The sequence below is a fragment of the Paramormyrops kingsleyae genome, chromosome 18 (genome assembly GCF_048594095.1).
Source record: "Paramormyrops kingsleyae isolate MSU_618 chromosome 18, PKINGS_0.4, whole genome shotgun sequence".
Classification (NCBI taxonomy): Eukaryota; Metazoa; Chordata; class Actinopteri; order Osteoglossiformes; family Mormyridae; genus Paramormyrops; species Paramormyrops kingsleyae.
The window spans coordinates 24415058-24436027 of record NC_132814.1 but is presented as its reverse complement, the minus strand read 5'-3'; the positions used below and the strand labels follow the sequence as shown (position 1 = coordinate 24436027).

At 38.9% G+C, this 20970-nt stretch overlaps 1 protein-coding gene across 1 annotated transcript; it reads left to right on the top strand.

Moving 5' to 3' along the window:
* Positions 1 to 476: 476 nt before the first annotated feature.
* Positions 477 to 19671, top strand: LOC111855323 (sodium channel regulatory subunit beta-4-like). Its single transcript, XM_023834241.2, has 5 exons — positions 477 to 951; positions 8773 to 8936; positions 11914 to 12133; positions 13430 to 13559; positions 13796 to 19671. Exons 1-5 carry the CDS (start codon positions 864 to 866, stop codon positions 13887 to 13889), a joined length of 696 nt encoding a protein of 231 aa, XP_023690009.1. The 5' UTR covers positions 477 to 863; the 3' UTR covers positions 13890 to 19671.
* The last annotated feature ends 1299 nt before the right edge of the window (positions 19672 to 20970 follow it).

The window sequence follows — 20970 nt, the reverse complement described above, 5'->3', positions numbered from 1 at the left end:
GTAGGGGCCAGACGCTGAGTAACCGAGAGTGAAATGGACAGTCGGGGGAGCCTCACATCTACCTGAAATGTTATAAACATCAGAAATACACACCCCAATGCAATCAGATAGTTTCATTAATTCTTTTAAGGCTGAAAAAAATAGAATGAAATTCAAAAAAGGAAGGATTGCAAATTTTTGCAGCATCATTTTTCGGGTGAAAATGGATCGTTCTTTGAAAGGACAGGACCCCAGTTAATACCTGAGTTAGGCCCCCCTCTTCATACATGCCTCAGTCTCCTGCTCTTCTCCCCCCCCCCCCCCTTATTATAATCTGGGACAGATATACTATCCCAGGACTCCATGCTTGACTCACCTCCCTTTTGAGTCATTCATAAAATTCTAAAATCTAGGTGACTCATCAAGAAAATTGCGGACTACATCCTGCTTTATCTGCTGCTCAGACTCATCTAAAGTTCCCTCCTTTTGTGTGCACAAGGGAATTTGCTTTTCTGTTAGAGGCAGTGAAGTTGTGAAGTACTACAGACCATTTATATTTGTCCCCGGCTAATGCGGGAAGGACTGCAGCTTTCTCTCTCTCTCTCTCTCTCTCTCTCTCTCTCTCTCGCTCTCTCTCTCGCTCTCTTGCTCTTTTTTCACGCTCACTCTTTGTGCACCAGAATGAAGGAGGGAGGTAAGCGTTCCTCTGCCGGACATCAGCTGATTGACTAAGTCATCTCTTAATTTTTTTTTGGGTCTGTGTCCCACCCCCTCACACACACACTCCCCACACCCCTTACCTCCACTGATCTCCATCGGACTCCTTCTCAGAGGAGCGTACAGGGTGTTGACAGGCAGGCAGGAACTGCACCAGGGAGACAAACATGGAGTCCTGGATATATGGAGTTCTGCACAGGTGTACGCACTTCAGGGATATAGTGCATTGCGGTCTTTTTATCGGCTTGCTTTTAGGTAAGGTTACAAACTGCCTGTTATCTCTTCCTCATCCCTGCGTTTCTTTCTGCCCCCTCTCTGTCTCACGTTCACCTGGCCGGCTGCCTGCAGTGGGGAGGCATGAATTGTGCTGATCTCTGTCCCTTTTGAAGTGTGCAAATTTATGTGCCATTACAATCAGCTCCATAAAAAGTACTTAGAATGTGCTAAAAAATGCTTATTTACATTGTCGGGATTTTCAAATATATGATAAAACATTTTTCATTAGTCATTGTACTGTTCTGTCTGAGTTTCATCTTAGTTTTTTTCTGTGTGTTCATGCTTGGTGTAAATTTCTATTTTTCATGCAAGACGTCTAACCCACTTTCTGTGCCTGATCTGTAATTTATTTTTTTCAGTACATCTTGACAATGTGTTCAATCTAATATTCAGTAAACTTTAATGAAAACAACTTTCAGCGCTGTCACACAATGACATGGCTGCTTTTATATCGGTATATACATTTAAAATATAATGGCCGGTTTTATAGACATGCTTTGGCAATATAGTGGCTGGTTCTCTGAAAACACTGATGATAAAGACTATGGTACCGCAGTCCACAATCTTCTAGAGGAGTAAGGAGAAAAAGTTCAACACGGCGTTAAAATAGACATACGCTCGCTCCGCTTGCATGCTGGAAGACTGTTTCTCCAATTACTCCCTTCGACATTTTAAATGCCCTTTAACTTCACTCGTTTTAAAGTACAGAGATACAGACATTACTTATAAAATTGGTCTCAGAGCTCTGCTCTGTGTGTGTTGAGCTGATCCCCTGGTGATGTGTAGGGTTTCCTCCCACGATACACGGTCATGCAGTTATAGGCTATTTGGTTTCCCTAAATTCCCTGTAGTGATTGACTGCATCGTGACACTGCACATGTTACATCCCAAGCGCCGGGGGTTGCTGCTCATGTTGCGTTTGCTCACCTTTTCATTAGAACAGTGCTGTGGGATAGTGCCAGGCTGCATGTTCCTTTAATAAGTTTGCCTTAACTGGAAGGTAGAATCTGATAAAGGGTAGCTGAGAGTCATCGGGAGAGTTGGAGCTGTAGAGGAGAAAATATGTATTCTTAGTCGCTTATATTTGTGCTCCAGTGCTTTGTATTTTTATAATTTGTTCAGCATATCTACCACATCCCTTGTTTGTTGCATTCCCCCCGCATTACTCCGCACCAAACCTGGAAATACGTCATCTTCCACTCATCCATACCAGCCATCCCATTCCTCATTTCAGGATCGCTTATCCATTGCTTAGACTATGGCAATTACCATCCTCCCTGCAACTTAACTGGATCTCCAACAGACCGATTGTGTTCTTGTAGGATCCGGGTATCGTTACCTTTGTCATGTTCGTACTGCTTCTCCTCGTGAGGGTTGCGGTGGCAGCATGCCAGGCAGATCAGCCCAGACCACCCTTTCAAAGGTCAAAAACTCTTGCGCAAATATTTCACAGACGCTGTGAGATATAATCCATCCAGTATGTTCTGGGTCTGCACCAGGAACTCCGCTCATTGGGATGTAGCCGTTACAGCTAATTTGGAAGTCAGCTGGCATCCTTCTAAGATGACTGGCATCCTTCTAAGATGACTATTCTTGATCCAAAGGCGCAGTGGCTCCATTTAGAGGATATTTAGGATTTTCGAAATCCTCACCCAATCGCAAAGAAGTAGCCTAGCATCACACTGGAGATACCTCCTTTCGGCTGCCTGTACACGTGACCTTGTTGAGTAGGATATTACTCACGGTTCATGAGCATGGGTGCAGATAGGGACATCTTCACCATTATTAACTTGCCTGCAAAACCACAGCCATCAATCCGTTCTGCCTGTCAAATTCACATTCCCTCCTACTATCATTGTGTACAAGATCCTACGGTATTTGAACTCTTTGACTGAGGGCATACTCTCCTCCTCACTGGAAGAGAATAGTCCACTATTGCACAGGAGAACACTGTAGACTCAGGTTCTCATCTCAGCTGTTTTACATTTGGCACTGAATCCCTCAAGTATATGCGGGAGGTTCTGGTGAGAAAAGTACAACATAATCTGCAAACAGCAATGATGTCACCTCTAGCTTCCCATACTGTACACCATTTTAGCTTTACCTTGATATCCTGTCCATGAAAATCATAAACAAAAGTGGAGACAAGACATACCTTGCCAAAACCCACTCTAAATTTCGATTTCGTGCCAATTATGTAGACGCAACTTTTACTACATTCAGATAGAGACTGAAAAGCACACAGTAGAAGTCATAGTACCCCATGTACCCCATGTTCCTGAAATACATTGCACAGTACATTATGAGGCACGCAGTCATATGCCTTCTCTAAGTCTGCAAAGCACATGTAGACTGAAGTAGCATATTCCCACAAATCTTCAGACCGAAATGTGAGGGAGATTGCAATCTGCATTGTTCTATTTGAATCCTAGGATTGACTATTGGGTGCAGTGTCATCTCCAATATTCTGGCATAGGCTTTCCATAGAAGGCTGAGATATGAGCCCCACAAACTGAAACACCAGTTATAAAAACCACCATTGTTTTCCAGTCCAGAGGTACTCCCATATTACACGGTCCTAATTTCCATACCACACTGAACTATTGTATCAGCCACATCACCCCAACAAGATCCAGTGCTTTTGACATTTCTGGATGGAATTCATCCACCCATGCAGCTTTTCCCCTCTGGAGTCCTACGACTGCCAGAGTGATTTCAGCTGCAGTGATTCAGATCCACCAGAAGTTTCCAACACTGTAACCTGGTGAGAGGGCACCATGAGTTCTTCAAAGTGTCCTTTCTTCTGCACGCCAATATTCTTGAGTTGCACTTCTCCTCTCCTGCTGAACACAGCTTGATCAAGGTCCTGCCTCCCCCCAATGAGGCATCTAACGGTCTTCCAAAACATCTTTGGGTCACCCCAATGTCATCTACAAACTCTTTCCATGCACCAGCTTGTGCTTCTGCTGCAGCCCTTCTGGCATGTCGCTGCGTGTCAGTGGTCCTGTCAGGAGAATTCCATGCAAACACTTCCTTGAATGCCTCCTTCTTCAGGTTGTCTCACCTTCAGTTTCCACTAACAGCTCTGAGGTTTGTCACCTTGAGAAACTCCAGTTTGCTTCTAGAGTCCAAACTATGCATGGAGGAAAGACTGGGTGATACCTTTCTATAGCCCACACTAGCTGCAGAGACTTTCCCACATGAGATGTAAAATTGCACTTTATCTTAATATTGAACATGCTACTGTACAGTCACGTGTCTATTGTCATGCTATATTTATACCCTGTATAAATCACATGCATCACAGTATATTAATGTCAAGATGTCATGTGGACTGACATTCTAGTCAAGCTGTACCCCTGCCTTGTGCACTTAGCTTCCTGTGTTATTATTATTATTACTTTCAATCTGTGCTCTCGGTGCCCTGCTAGCATTGTGTGTCTGGTTTGCTCTGTCTTCATCATACCTATTGGGATATTCTGTATTTTGTATCATCAATTGTCATGCTACATTCCATGCTGATTTGAACAGCTATGAGGTCACCATGTAATACTTGTATTCCTTTCTTACTGCATTGCTTGCCACGGTCTACATATTTTGCTTTGTCGGTTTATCTGTTTATTCTCTCATGTCCATCACTGCCCTGCCCTGCTCCGCTCTGTGTTCTCCACCCTCTTGTAAATCATTGTAAAATTCGTCATGCTGATTCAGCTGTGAATTTATTAAAAAATCAACTAATTCATCACACAGATATCTGTCAAGAATTAAAATTATAATCAAAAATATTAATACATTGAATTCCAAATTAATGTACACTACCAGTCAAAAGTTTTTGCACACACTGAGATTTTCTACATTTGCATGTTACTCACTTAACAATTACTGAAAATACACAATATTTTTTGCTAACAAATGGTGAATATACATTTACAGTATATTCACCATTTGAGTTCCTTTATTAGCAAGAAAATGTCATCTTTTACTCATCAAATCAACCCCCTCTAGCAGTTACAAGAGAGGAAAAAATTCAAGGCATTATTTCTACAAAGGACATTAAATACTGCTCTAATCCAAACTAATGCATTTAAAGGACGGCCTAGAATTTGACTTGCCATCACCACAACCAGTTAACAGGATGTCAGACACGCACTGTTACATGCTCTTTCCATGTTATAAAGGAAACCTGTTTTATTTGGCTTAAATTTTAGTTTATAGTTGTAATAATGCTTAACAAGAAAAAAAATGGAAAAGTGGCAAAAATTTGTGGTGGGAAAAAGCGTGTACAATTGGTCGTGTACAATTAACACCAAGTGGAGTATAAGGGTCATTGGCATGAATTCTCTAATTTTTACACAGACTGAAATTATACATCTTCATTGTCTAAGCTGTCAATTTTGCCTCTGGGGTAAATCAGTTAAGTTTTGCTGCCGTTTATTTTTGTAATGTAAGTACATTACATTATAAATTTGATAAAATCCAGGACGAGATACAAATGAGAAAAAAAGACAAAACTAACAAAATATTGAGCAGATATATACATATTATTATACAAATTGGCGGTTTATTGTGGGTTACATGGAATAAAATTTTATGATTAAGTAGTAGTTTTAGTAATTTTGTGTTACAGATTTTTTGCTGTCTACTGCCCTACATTAAAAACAAACATTATATTTCCCCAAAAGATTTTGGTCTCCAAAATTCTCGAGAATATGAGAATGACTCACATTTTAATTTGTTTGATATTTAAACTTAAACTTGCAATGTACAGATTTCCAACAAAAATACTACTTGCAAGCTCAGTGCTTTCAAAAAACTTGATGAACCGATGGCATTAAAAAGGATAGGGTACTGTGTGATAAGTAGGGATGTTAAACGATATTTTTTTAATCGCATACCTTGGTGATTAATGGAGTATACCACATGTAGATATACTCGACCGGCCAATAAAAACATTTATTCCTGACGGTGTGATTGATGTAAAATCTTAAACCTACTTGGGAAATGACTGAAAACAGAAGCCTGACAACCGCGGAAAGTGCACTTTACAACATGAAAGATCGCAAGATTTTAAGGTATAAGCCCTAAGTAGAATAAAATAAATCTTATGCATAAATCTTACTTATATATGTTTTATCCTATGTATGCCTCCATCTGGAAATGTTTTAGAAAGAAATAAGCCTGGGGTCTGTATCACAAAGTGAGATTTGTTAATTAGCTAGATAACGTCATATTAAAGGTACCTCGGCTTAAATGGACTTTATCTTTGTTCACATACATTTAGCCCGGGCTAAATCTGACAAATTATCTTGCTAAACCGAAAATCCAGCAGGCTCCACGTAACATCAGCTTCTCTATGAGATGCTAATAGAATGTTTTGGTTTTATTTTATTATGATTATTATGACTATTATGATTATAGATTACCATTCCATTCATGTTACAGCACTCTCTGGTGTTACCAGGGTGCCATGGACTGGGCATCTGGGTATGTTGGCATTAAAAGCTATTCATTTTATATCATTAATCAATTATTAATACAACTGAATCACTAATGATCGATCAATTTGATCTGTATCTGTTGGGGGGGGGCAGACATTTTAAAATCTAGGGTGACCAGATAATCCATGTCGGGGAGCACCCAATGAACTAGGACAGGATTTGCAAACTACCATTTCAATTAAAAAGATCATGATTTAAGCACAGAGTTCTTCCTGTCTGCTCATTGGTTAGTCTCCTACAATCATGCGTGCATCACTAATGTTAATGTGAAACAGCTGGATAAGTCTTTCAACCAAAGAAGCAAACCAATCAAAGCGCGAGAAAAACTGAAGTTATTAGCCAAGAACAGGAGCCATTCAGTTTCCAAGCAGTTTGTAAAACCTGAAGTAGCTCAAAGTGTCCAGCCTGACATGGATTATCTGGTTACCCTATTAAACCCTCACATTGTTAACGCAATGCACACAAGGACTTGAACTTGATGCAAGCACTTACAGGGAGCCAATGGAGGTAGACAAGAAGAGGTGTAACATGTTGTGCATTTTGAATCTGGAGTGATTTCACAACTGATCTTCCTAATGTTACATGTCATAAGGAAATAGCTGTAACATGGCTAGCTGGTAATCTATCATTTCCCCATAGGTTCCATCTTTAAAAGGTGATGTTTCCCTTTCCAGTCTGTGCTGTCTTTCCCATGTCATTAACCAATTCAATTCTAATTTTATTTGATTTTTACATAATCAACTTGGATCACATTTCGCTAATTTTAATCTTCACCAATTTAAACTATGGTACCTAATCATTCACTTATTACAAGTCATAGGCAGTTCTGAATGTTCTGCGAATATAATATGTATGAGCTGAGAAAATAGAGAATGTTTGATAATATTGTTTGATAACTTTTTCAATATTGTTTTGATGATTTCATTTTACTAGTTTATGTATAGACTACAAATTCTAATTTACAAAAACTGAAAATTAAACGGTGTCAGTGTGATAATACTAGTTGCCTTTAAATAACAATAGGTAATAAGGGCAGTGGTGGCTTGATGGTTAAGGAACCACTGAGGTAACCGGAGCAAGGTACCGCCCCCAAGCACTGCCCCCCGGGCGCTGAATTAGCTGCCCCCTGCTATGTCACGAAAGTCACATATGGGTTAAATGCAGAGGACACATTTCGTTGTTGTGCACTGTGTGCTGTGGTGTGTCAACAATGACCACTGATCACCTTATTCTAAGAAATTCTTAAATTATGTCATTTTGCCCGTGAATTGACAGCTTTATTACAATAAAACTGTGTTCTAAGTAATGTGGTCTAACAGATCTTAAAATAAGTCTGGCACGATGCGCTACATTCGGATGATATATAAGCTGGTACTCAATACACAAACTACGTCTAAATTTATATCGTGACTCTCTGTTTGCTCTCTGCTGTGGCTCTGGTACCAGTGCTCACTGATGCTTTGACTGGCCATTTTGGCAGCTGCAGCTTGTTGGATTAATAGTAATTTGTAATTTTGCTTGTCCATCCCTCACAGCCCTGAGTTGAAGCATACGCTGGTGCAGTCTTCTGTACCAGCTATGTGAGACCCGAGAGAATGGTGACTTTATGATGGAAGTACAATCAGCATTAAATTTCACATCTGCAAGCAAAACACGGCCCCCAATGAAAACATATCCCTGATCACAAGTTCTTCCTTATTGATCATGATGGGAATACTGTCAGCAGGTTCGCAGAGATATACAGCTGGCAGATTCAGCAGATCATGAGGCCAAAAAAGGAGCTGACCCTGTGGTTAGTTCTTTGCAGCCTCTCAGAACTTGCAGTCATTTGTTAGTGAACTGAATATTGTGAAATGAAACTTATTTACACAAAAATAATTGGTAACACTTTCCTTTAGGGGGAAGAAGTAAGTCAGTAACTGCTGAGACTCAAGTACAAATCCTGAACAAATACAGTAACTGCAAAGTTCAACTGCAAAGTTCAAGTTATGATTATGACTGATTAATGACGAATGTACTACTACATTATCTGTGCCTCAAATTTAGCGTTACCAAGTCATTTATAAGTGTAATTACCAGACAAATAATGTTTCATTTAATTTTGCTGCAGTCAATAATCATTCATAAAATGGGAATTTATTTTTTTTTTGAATACCACTTTTCCAGTGTTCTTATATTTTGGTTGCTGAATTACAGCAATGTCAACGCTTTATATGGTTATACAGTATGTTTAGTTTGGACTCTGGTTAAGTAGTTTAATTTTTCACTGCTCACTGCCTTTTCTCTTTTTTCCTTGCTTCAGGGATATGGCAAGCCACAGCCCTGGAAATGTCCGTGGGCAAAATCCCCTTCATCGAGGCCGTGAACGGCAGCACTGTGTTACTGCCCTGTACCTATGCCAGCTGCATTGGCATTAAAAACCTCTACTTCAACTGGCAGTATGATGACAATGGCACCATGGAGAAGGTGAGGTATGATCAAAGCCACCATGTGCATTCATTCTTGCATAGTTTGATTGTACTAAAACTCAGTTTGTCAGGTATACTTTTTGTTTGCAGTTTGTATATATCACGATCTGGAACACCTGGCCATTACACCTACAGCAACTTTTATGACGTCCCATTCTAAATCCATAGGCATCAATATGAAGTCAGTCCCCCCCTTTGCAGCTGTAACAGCTGACACTCTTCTGGGAAGGCTTTCCACAAGATTCTGGAATGTGTCTGTGGGAATTTTTGCCCATTTATCCAGAAGAGCATTTGTGAGGTCAGGAACTGATGTTGCACGTGATGGCCTGGCTCACAATCTCCGTTGTAGTTCATCCCAAAGGTGTTCGATGCCGAATCATGTCTTAATGGACCTTGTTTTGTGCGCTAGGGTACAGTCATGCAGGAACAAAAAGGGTCTTCCCCAAACGTTTCCCCTAAAGTTGGAACCATAGAATTGTCCAAAATGTCTTGGCATGCTGAAGCATTAAGAGTTCCCTTCACTGGATCTAAGGGGCCTTGGCCAGCCCCTGAGAAACAACCCCTACCATTACCCCTACTACTCCAAACTTTACAGTTGGCACAATGCAATCAGGCAGGTAATATGTTTTACTGGCTTTTGCCAAACCCAGACCTGTCCACCCGACTGCCAGATAGAGAACCACCTACTGCCACAGAACATGTTTCCACTGCTCTAGAGTCCAGTGGTGGTGTGCTTTACATCACTGCATCTGATGCTTGGCAGTGCGTTTGGTGACGTGAGGCTTGCGTGCAGCTGCTGTGCCTGTGGAAGCCCATTGGATAAAGCAGCTGGCCCACACTTTTTGTGCTGGGTTTGACGCCAGAGGAAGTTTGGAACTCTGCAGCTATTGAGTAAATGGAGTATCATCAACTTTTACTCATTTAAATGCTTCCACTTTGCAATAATACCACTTACAGTTTGCCATGGCATATCTAGCCGAGAAGAAATTATCTATCTATCTATCTATCTATCTATCTATCCACCCACTTTCAATGTCCACAGGATCACAGAGCCTACCACAGAAGTTACAGGTACAAGACAGGGAATAAGTCAGGATGGGATACTACCCCACACCCACGTGCGCACAGGAGCTACAATTCACCTTAGCTTGCTTTTGGACTTTGGGGGGAAACCAGGAAGAAACCTCACAACATACTCCACACAAAGAGCTGGGACAGAAACTGTCCCAGACAGGAAAGGCAACACTGATAACCCCTCTACCACTCTACCACCTGGTATAGATTACTACTCGAATGTCTACCTGGCTAATTCATTCTTAGTATTGGTTTGCAAGTACAATAATAGACCTTCCCAGTAAATCAAAATGCAATGGAAACAAAGAAAATGTTCAGGGCTGGGTTTCCTGAAACCTTCTTAATGTTGCGTCATTCATAAGTTCTACCTTAAGTTGTTTCTTAATGCTTCGACGCATTTCCTGAAACGTCCTTAGTAAGTAGATCTTCCGTAAGATATTCTTTCGTAAAATTCGTCTGAGCCTCTCTTAGCTGTCTCTTATTGCTGTTGTCAGCTCGTACTGCTCATTGAAGATTCGTAATGAAAGATAAGAAACACGGTGTTGATTATGTATTTATTTATTAATTGGGAAGGAAGCGGGGGGAGGGATGGGGGGGTGCTCTGCTGTCCGTGGTGGATACATTCCACCTATTTCCGATGCCCCTGGAATGCACACACCTTTCTAAATGTGCCAAAGTCACAGTATTAAAACATTAGGTCATGAAGTTGATTAGAGTCGACACTGCTGGTTTATTTACATATTTCTCTGATACATTTTCCTCCAAAAAGCACCCTGGAATAGTCCTTAGTAGTCAGCACTGAAGCATATAGAACATTCTCTTATATTAAGACAGTAACGTAACTTTTATTTCAGCTATTGTGCCATTGCTCGTCCAAATATGAATGACATGTACACATATTGGTGCATGTAGGTGTTTTATAGAACAAATAAAAACAGCTTGGTGATACTACAATCTAGGAAGGTGGGTTCGTGCACCCAATCCCCGAAAATCATATTTACGGTCAAGCGATTCAATTTGTTAATTTTGTATTTTATTTTTCGGCTCTCCCCAGTTCTGATTAATGATTTCTGCAGTGTTATATTTATAAAAAATGCCACTGTCTCTCATGCAGCAGCCAAGCAGTTGTTGCATAGAGGGAATAATCAATTCTTGAGCCATCAATAATAATTGATACTTTATTCATCCCTGTGGAGAAATTGTCTTTACAACTCCCTCAATTTGCTCTTTGTAGAGTAAGTTGTCTGCGAAGGGCAGCCACCCGTAGCAGCGCCCAGGGAGCTGGGGGTTAAGGGCTTTGCTCAAGGAGCAAGCAGATGTGCTGAGGCTGGGTTTGAACTGGCAACCTTCTGATTACAGGGACGCAGGTTTAGCCCACTGAGCCACACGCTGCCCCATGTCAACCACTCAGCTTTTCTGGCGCCTATTAAAGTTACTCTTAAGATGCTCAATGTCTTAAGAGTTGGTCAGGAAACATACATAGGAAAACAAATACCTTTCGTAAGATTCTTCGTAGAGTCATCATAAGACGCTAAACGGCACCGTTATCGGGAAACCCAGCCCAGATTTTTATTCTTAACAGTGTAGTTTTAAGAGACATATTTATTAGGCCCGGTGAAAACTGTGGAGGCGATAAGCTGTGAGAACAAATTCAGAAACAACACTGGCCTGGGAGAATAGATGCCAACTGAATCAGAAAATAATTGTGCCCCTCTTCGTGCACATACATAGGCGCGCGCACACACACACACACACACACACACACCTATTAGCCATTAGGCAAATTAATTATATAACCAAGTGCAATATCCCCATTGAGTGGGTTCCTTTATAAACACCCAGGGTTAGCATTATTGTTAACAGTCCCCTGTTGCTTCAGTAACATTTGCCCACCTCCTCAGGTGTGCGAGGCGGTGATCCCTAATGAGAACATGGAGCCACACGTGAACATCTTCCGGGAAAGGGTGGAATTCGTGGGCACTAGCAAAACCAGCAACGTCTCCATCCTGCTGTGGAATATAACCTTTGACGATGAAGGGCAGTATACCTGCTATGGCCGCAACCCCAAGGAGAAGGGAAGAAATCACAGTGCAATCTTCACCCTTATCGTCGTGGACAAGTGTGAGGAGCTTAATATTCCTAAAAAAAACATATTTTTTAAAAAGAATAATAATAATACCTCAAAGGAGAAAATCTTTACTATTATACACTATTATACATTTCACTAACATAATTTAGCCACTAAACTAGTGATTAATGTTTGGATACAAAGTATTGGTTGGGGGAGGCCATATTATTTATTTTCCAATTTGTCCTTATTAATACAAAATATTTGCCATTTTAAGGCTTTAAAATTTTGAACAGAATACCTTCAAATGTAAGGATCAAAGGTCATCAAGATGAACAGAAAATCTAGATAGCTAAAATAGCCAGTGTCATGGGCATTAATTATGGGGGGTGGGGGGTTGTAACCCCCCAAATAATCAAAACCAGCCAATACAACCCCACGGACCCTCTTAAATATGTGGATACCTCAACCCCCAGTATTCAACCTAAAGTTATCCCCTTGGCCAGTCTTCACATATCCAGTGTTTTAGCATTATGCACCAGGAGCAAGGCCCAGTAGGTGGTTTATATTTGTGGTGCCTAGAATGCAAAGGCTTGTACTTGCCTGGTAAGAAGTACTAACAGTTTTTGGCAGGTGCTGCTGTTATCGACATTACATATGAGGAGCAGCTTGCACTACTAGGTGGTTCAGAAATATGGCACAGTTCATGTGTTCCTAGATGGCCCTATAAGAGAGTGAACAGTCACATCACAGGGGGTATGGTGGTACAGACAGGGTTAGGCTTGCAGCAGGGGGTGAAAGGGCTGAAGCTGGGATGAGAACTGGTACCTCCAGAAATGACTGAGCATGGAGGAGGAGAAGTGAAAACGCAGGATGAAGTGAAAGAAACGTTTGTTCACTGGCAAAACAAAACACCCAACGCAGTAATTTATACTATATCTGGCGATGAAAGACAGTCACACAAAAACAAACCCATTAGTCCCCTTCCTGTAATAGAACCTACCCCCCTTTTAAACCGATTCTGCCATCTCGATGAGCTCAGAAAGGGTTATGGAGTGGTAGCCTACCCAAAACTTCAAGAACAGTCTCATTTTACCCAATGAATCTACACAGTCTTAGAAAGTCCTACATTTATTTTGGAATAGGAGGATTAAATATGTACAGTATCAAGGTATCTGTTGCGAGCTTCTCCCACAATTAAACACAGTATGAACAGTTACATCTTAAGAGAAGACATTAGTAAATGACTAATAGTTGTTTTTCTTTTGACGGTTAACTCATAACTCATTACTTTTCCAATATTTTTCCCCTTCCTCACGTTCTCTACCGACCTTGTCGCATTTCACCAGTGAGGGTGGTCGACAACACTCTGACCCTCATTATTGCGGCGGCAGTGGGAGGCTCTATTGGCTTGTTAATGGCTTTCATGTTGTTGAAGAACTTCACTCTCTATGTCCTCGCCAAGATTGAAGAGAAGAAGTAAGTGACAGAGAGTGGAAGTACGGGGTGGAACAAAAGGGTGATGTGTTAAAGGAGGGTGTGTACGGAATTTATGCTACAGGGACAGCTTTTTGAGAAACGTAGCTTGTTTCTGTTTGGGAGGGTAGCAGTCATTACTTATTTAAATGAGAATCTGGGGTTTCCACTGCTGTAAGTCCTGAGTAAATGTAAGCCTCCCATTTATCCTACAATCTTTGTTTATTTTTTGTTCACAGCAAAGAGTGCCTCGTGAGTTCCTCAGGGATTGATAACACAGAAAATGGCCTCTCAGGATCAAAAGCTGGATCCAAAACACCAAAGAAGGCATGAAATGTGTTACATTTGTTTATATGACTGTGACATGAACATCTATATATGCAAATATATGTGGCAAAATAGCATATATTCACTTTTTTTATGGGCTATTTCCCCAAGTATTAGATTTAACAAATCCGTACAACTAATACATGGCTTTAACTTCGCAAACATTTATTCAGGACTTTCTCATAGGTCATTGCATAAGAGAGAGAACTTTTCAATTTAAGTTTCTAAAGCAGATAAATGACATTCAGGTTATATCCCCCCCCCCCCCGACACTTAAATGCATTTTATGAAAAACAATTCTAACATATGAAATGCATTGGAACGCTTTTATGATTTAAATATGTAGGAAATTTGATTTATTATTGTTAGATTGGTAGATTATAATAATACAAAAGACTGTTTCCTAGGTCCTGTTTTGAATTGATTAAGTATAACAGCCATCAACTGAAATAACATGAAATAGTTCAAAACTTTACGTGTATCACTGCCCCCATGACAAAGACATAAAAAAGCTGGGCTTTCATTTTTTTTGTCATGGTGGTACAATATGCTGCTGTGCAACCTGAAGTTATACTAACCTGAAGTTATACTAACCTGAAGTTATACTTATACTGTAGTTATACTCTTTTGTTCAATGATTATTTATTCCTTTAAAACTTAGAATCGAATACATGTTTACATACTATTCCATAGTATTTTTTTAAGAAAATATTTCACATAAATATTTACATTAAGATTTAACTGTTGGTTATTAAAATATGCCATAAAATTAATGCTAGGGAAAATTAAATAGAAAGTGTAATAATCTCTAAAGCAATAAAGGATATTTATGGCTAGAAAATACACTTTATATATTTTAGAAGGATCTAACATGTGAGTTTATTGTCATCAAATCTATTTTGATGACGCTCGTCTGAACCTCATAAGGCATACATATCATCAATTAATCAGTTAATTATTATGTTAAAAAAACGTTTTTTAATGTACATTAACATGCACTGGAAAAAGGATAGCCATAGAACAAAATATAGGATGTCTAAGCAAACACATAACTGTCGCTATTGTGCATGTCAAATTTACTAGAATTAAGCTTTAATAATAAGCGATTAACAACTTGAAGTTTGAAGTGCATACCGGGATTAATTATATGCATATAATCTTTTTCAAGACTAGAAAGTAATTAATTTTAAGCAAAAGAAAGAAAAGGAGGTATGGCAATAACAAGCTACTGCTGAATCCTTCTCTAGCCAAGTAAGGTCATCTTTGCTTGACATTAAACACAGGTGCCTGTAATCATTTCTTTCCCACTGATGCAAGGGAGGGTAAAAAACAATGCAAATGAATATGCTGCTACAACATGCAAAATAAAACTACTTTACTGATGAATTAAAAAAAAACAGCCAGTTCCTATATGAACTATATGAAAACTTGATGCTGCTTTAAATATTTAACCAATGCATTTTAGCATGCCAAGAAGGTATTGGATACACAATATTTCAGTTTAATATTTCATTGTAAATGCTCATTTTTGAAAAATCAAACTTAACCGACTTAATTTAAGTATTTGCGTAGAGAGAAGGTTAAACATCACCAAACAGGCCTAACCAGCCAAACATGTTAAAAATAATATACTTCACAAAATGGAGTGCAATGCATATGCTGTTACAGTTTTTTTCCTAAAAGTTTAAGCTGCTACATTCACTCTGGTGCCCACCGACTCAACCTCAGCCAGGGGCAGACTGACAACAAAAACAGTTTGGGAATTTGCTGCTGACCGGGGGGGTCCTCCATGGTATATTTTGTTGAAGAGTATTTTGTTAGTCGTGATCAACTGGTTGGCTCTATAATATATGGTTATATATAGGCTGTTTAGTACCATGATTGGGAAAGATAGACCGACCCTCACAAAACCGGCCCACAGGGAAAATTCCCGAACTTCCGAATGGTCAGTCTGCATTTCACCTCAGCCATTTGTTTTCACACACTTGGAGTTATCAGATAATGAGTATTACTAATCAACTCAGCCCTATTGAATTACTGATAATGTGTGTAGCTGATTTTTATGTTTTTACTGTAGATAAGGTAGAAAAGGAAATGACTTGATTTTTTTGGTAAGTCTATGAATCAAGAATGGGCTATTAATCGGTATATATGTCAAAGCGTGGCATGAGGGGATGATGTTCTCCTTTGCGGCTTAGACACAGGAACTTTATTAAAGACTTAAGTAAATGAACATGAAACAAAATAGGACCACAAGTGGTCTAAACAAAGGAAGATAAACAACATGGCAACTAACTACAGCAGAACTAAACGGCAAAAGAGCACACGGCCATCCAACAAACTAAGAAAGGGGAGTTACAAGGAACTACAAGAAACACAGGTAAACACAATCCAACACCTATAATGAATGACAGAGGAACCAGCATCGGGCAGGTACATATATATATATATATATATATATATATACTGCTAATGAGGATAGATGAGGAACAGGTGTGGGTCATTAACAACCAACCAAAATACTAGGACCTAGAAACTACACAGGAGAGAAAAGGAACATTAGACGTAACTACATAACTGGACACAAGCAGGGTAAACCTGGAACAAAGACACTAAAAGTAAGGACTGATTCTGAATAAATAAACACGACAACAAATGCAACAAATGGCAACAAAATGTCCAACATAATTGGCCCATGACAAAAGGGAACCACAATTACTTAGCCGCTTGCACAGCCCATTCAGCCACGCGGCGGCCCAGGGAACAAGGAAAAACAATAGGAACAAAGAACTTTGCTGAACCTAAGGAGACAGCAAGGAGAGAACTGGATGGTCAGTGACACCTGCTGGCCAAATGGGGAAACGACAGGCAGAATTGGACAAGGCAGGGACCGATCCTGACATACAGCATTTACACTCACGGGGTACTTTATTAAAACAACAATTTAATATTGAGAAGAACCACCCTTTGCTGTCAGAAAGACCTGATTTTTTGTGGCTTGGACTCAACCAGATGTTGGAAACATTCCTTAGATATTCTGGTCCATGTTGATATCGCAAGATTGCTACATATTTGTCTGCTGCACATTTCTGCTGCGAATCTCTCATTCCACCACAACTCAAAGGCCCTCTATTGGATTCACATTTGGTGACTGGAGAGGCCATTGAAGTATGTTGATCTCATTGTCATGTGTATAAACCTAGCTTCAAACAACTTTTGCTTTTTGACATGGTGCATTATCATGTTAGAAGTAACCATTATAAGATGAGTAAACTGTGATGCACATGGTCAGCAATAGTACTCAGGTAGGCTCTAGCATTCAAGCAATGATCAATTGGTATCAATGGCCCAAAGTGTGCTAAGAAAATATTCCCTACATCACCACCAGCCTGGACTTTGACACAAGGCAGGGTAGGTCCATAGATTCATAATTACACCAAATTCTAAATTCTGTGACATTTTTCCACTCTTCTAATCAACTATATGATTTTGCTGAGCTTATGCCCACTATAGTGTCATTTTCCCATTTTTAGCCGATAGGAGTGGAACCTAATGTGGCAGCCCATCTACTTAGATCAGGGGTCACCAACCTCTTTGAAACTGAGAGCTACTTCACGGGTACTGAGCCATACGAAGGGCTACCAGTTTGAAACACCCTCCTAAACTTATCTAAACTTCATGTATTAAATGCTTTATTTAGATATTGTCATTTTCAAATCTATATAAATGCACATGTGATTAAAGAAGAATAGCAAGAGGATAAGATTAAATTTTAGACGCTGCTCACTGGTGAGTTGTGCTATTTTTAGAACTGGTCCGTGGGCACCATGTTGGTGACCCCTGACCTAGAGGTTCTGCTCGCTACTGTTGTAATGAGTGGTTATTTGAATTAACAAGGCATTTTCCATACACAGAACTTCTGCTCAATTCTGTGTGAACTCCAGAGAATGTTGTGTATGAAAAACCCATTACTGTACGTAACATAGGCAGCTGCATAGGATGTCACCTTCTGGGGGGGGGTGCGGACTTGGGAAACTGCTGATGCCAACACCCAGGAGATCAGCCTTTCATGAAATACTCAAACAACCTGTCTAGTACTAACAACCACGCCTTGGTCAATTAAATAATATTTTTCCCCCATTCTGATGTTTGATCTGAGAATTAATTGAAGCCAAAGTGGGCCGTGAGTGTATATATTCTATTAAATTATTTAAAATTTCCCTTATTCATATAAACTTGCAGCAACTCACAAACATACATCTCAGCTTTATTAGTAATATTATTTGGATATTTGATTTATACTTTGCTATCGCTGGCAAAATGATACATTAGTGGTTGAAACCAATCACCTTGCATATTTAGCTGTCAATCTGTCTCCAGACTCAGTTCCTTGTATGCGTAGTGTACGCATTCAACCTAGAAACACTGGACAAGTGGTTACTAAAGACTGATGGATATTGATATTAAAGTATTTAGTTATGTTAATGTAACCGACAGTTAAGGTTCTTGGCAACCACAGCAGTGAAAATGTATATAAACTGTCACCTTTGGAACTGCATGGGAATAACAGACCTGCTTTAAATTGCTAGCAGCTAAATTACATTTTTTGACAAAGCTCTGTGTTAGATATGTAACCTGGCCTATTGTTCTGTAATAAATGTGCACTTAACAAATATATTATCGCCAAGCCATTGGATCACTGCAGATAAACCAGGAGTTGGACCATTGTTTAAAGTATAATTTTAAATGAAATATCAGTCTCTTTATATCAACCATTAATTTAAAAATCTGCAACAAGCCATTATTCTTCCTGAATAATAAAAATAATACATGTGAATTTCTCAACATTTTTGCAAAAAAAAAGTTGCAGAAATATGTTTCTTTAATTGGGGTACAAATCATCACACTATGCCTTGATAAGAAACACAACAATTATGCCTTGAAATGCCAAATAATAGTAGAATGTTAGTCTTACAGAAATAAATTTGCTGTTTTGTCATATATGTAAAATTGCGACCAGAATTTTACAAATGTATAGTATGTGATACTGTCATTTATCTGTCCCTAGTAATTTGTGACAGTGTTTGACAGTATGTAATTTATTTAAACAATTGTTCATAAATTTGCATAACTATTTTTATGTCAGTTGTGTTTAAATATACTAGTAACTGTACAGACATAATGATCATTGAATTACCTTTTAATGTAATTTCACCTGCCATCAGATTTTTTAGAACCTTCTTGCTTGTCATCAAATGGAGAAATGTAAGCCTTGTGGTGGATTATGATGATGGCGTGTCACAATCATCAGCTGACTGCAGTTTGACTGAAATTGTGTCATTTAGTTAACAGTAACATATATGTTTATTTGTTTATTAGTGGAACTGAAAAACTTGAATGAGAAGTGAATGTGTGATAAGGTGAACTCATCTTTTCCTCTTTTCCTATTACCCTCCAACTACTGAAGTCTTTCTAAAAAGTTGACTGTGATATGTTAAATTATATGTTTAGACAATGAGCTGTAAGGGCTGCCTGTTGTAGAGCTTTTGAATCATTTTGCCTTTAAAGGAAATTTTCCTGCAAAATTAACTGGATTGTAAGATCATTGCACTACTGTTATATAATGCTGTTTCTTCTGTTAATACATATGCCATCAAAACTATGATGCAATGTTACTAAAATTATGGTAACTGTCACAAAAATGTCCCCTATGCTTCATGTTGGCTTTATTGTAGGAGCACATGACAAAAATAGGCACTTTAAAACCAAAATAAATTTCTTAAAGGAATTTTCTGAATAAAAAGTGTTATTATTATTATTATTATTAATAGGTGCAATCCTGGTAACCATATAAACTGCAGTCCTCCAAAATGTCTTGTCTTCTTTCCGATTCTTCTACCTTCAGTGTGAGTTTATCCATGCTGCTGCTACTCGTCCAATCATTACTCTCTTTTTCGCTTAAAATATGATAGCTTCAGTTTGGTCATTTGTGCATCAAATGACAGTTCAGGCTGAATTTGATCAAGAATCCATTTGTTTTTCTTGCATTAAACGGTATTTGCTGTCTTTGCTGACACCAAAGTTCAGTTCTTAAGAAGTCAACATCCATAAAAAAGTCAATGGAATGGTCCATATTCTGAATTTTTCTAGTCTGTGTTCTTAGGGCAGTGTTTTCCAATCAGGTCCTACAGACGGTCCACGTTTTTCTCCCTTACTGGGAGCTGGGAGGGAGCAAAAATGTGGATTGTCTGCAGGTCCCCAAGGACTGGATTGGGAAACACTATCTTAGACTTTGTCAGAGAAACATCAACTACTATTTCAGTATAAGATTTTTTCTAGGTCCTTCATCACAGCTCTGCCAAAAGAGTCCATCTGAAACATTCTCCCAGACTGCTAGATTCTGTTTATAACCTCTGTGTTCATCACATTTAGCCATAATTTTGCCATTTTCTGTTCTTACTGTGGTGTTACATTCAGCGTAGAGAATCTTCATACTAACAATGAGAACATCTGCACCCATTTTCCTGTGAACATAGAAAATAGTCAAAACATTTGATTTGTTGAAATCAATAAAGTACAAGTTGACTTCCTTCTGGTATTATTATTATCCAGTAAATGTCAGAAATGATCTTTTTCTCCTTTTGCCTGAATCTAGATTGCGGCATTTCACTTTGTGTAGAGTCCTAATCTGCTTGGGATGTTCATTAAGTGTGATGTTACCTACATGTGACTTTATGGAAATTGCATGAAAATACATAATACTAAGCATAAAATAATACTGCTAATTTCACAGGAATCAACAATTCCAAACATGCTTTCAGTGCATGGGTACATCCCTGCTTATAATAACTGTGAAACACAATATGATGCTTTCTTCTGTTAATGGATTTATTAGATATTTTTCATTGTAAAAAAAACAGACCTATATTTTAACTTAATTTAATAGTCAAGCTTTCATTCCAGTGTCCCTAGCGATCATTTTATTTTTTATTCAAGATAAAATTTTGATTGACTGAGTTTAATTAGGTTATTTTTAAATAAAATATTTTCAATAAAATAGGTAAGTTGATATGAATAAAGAATAAAT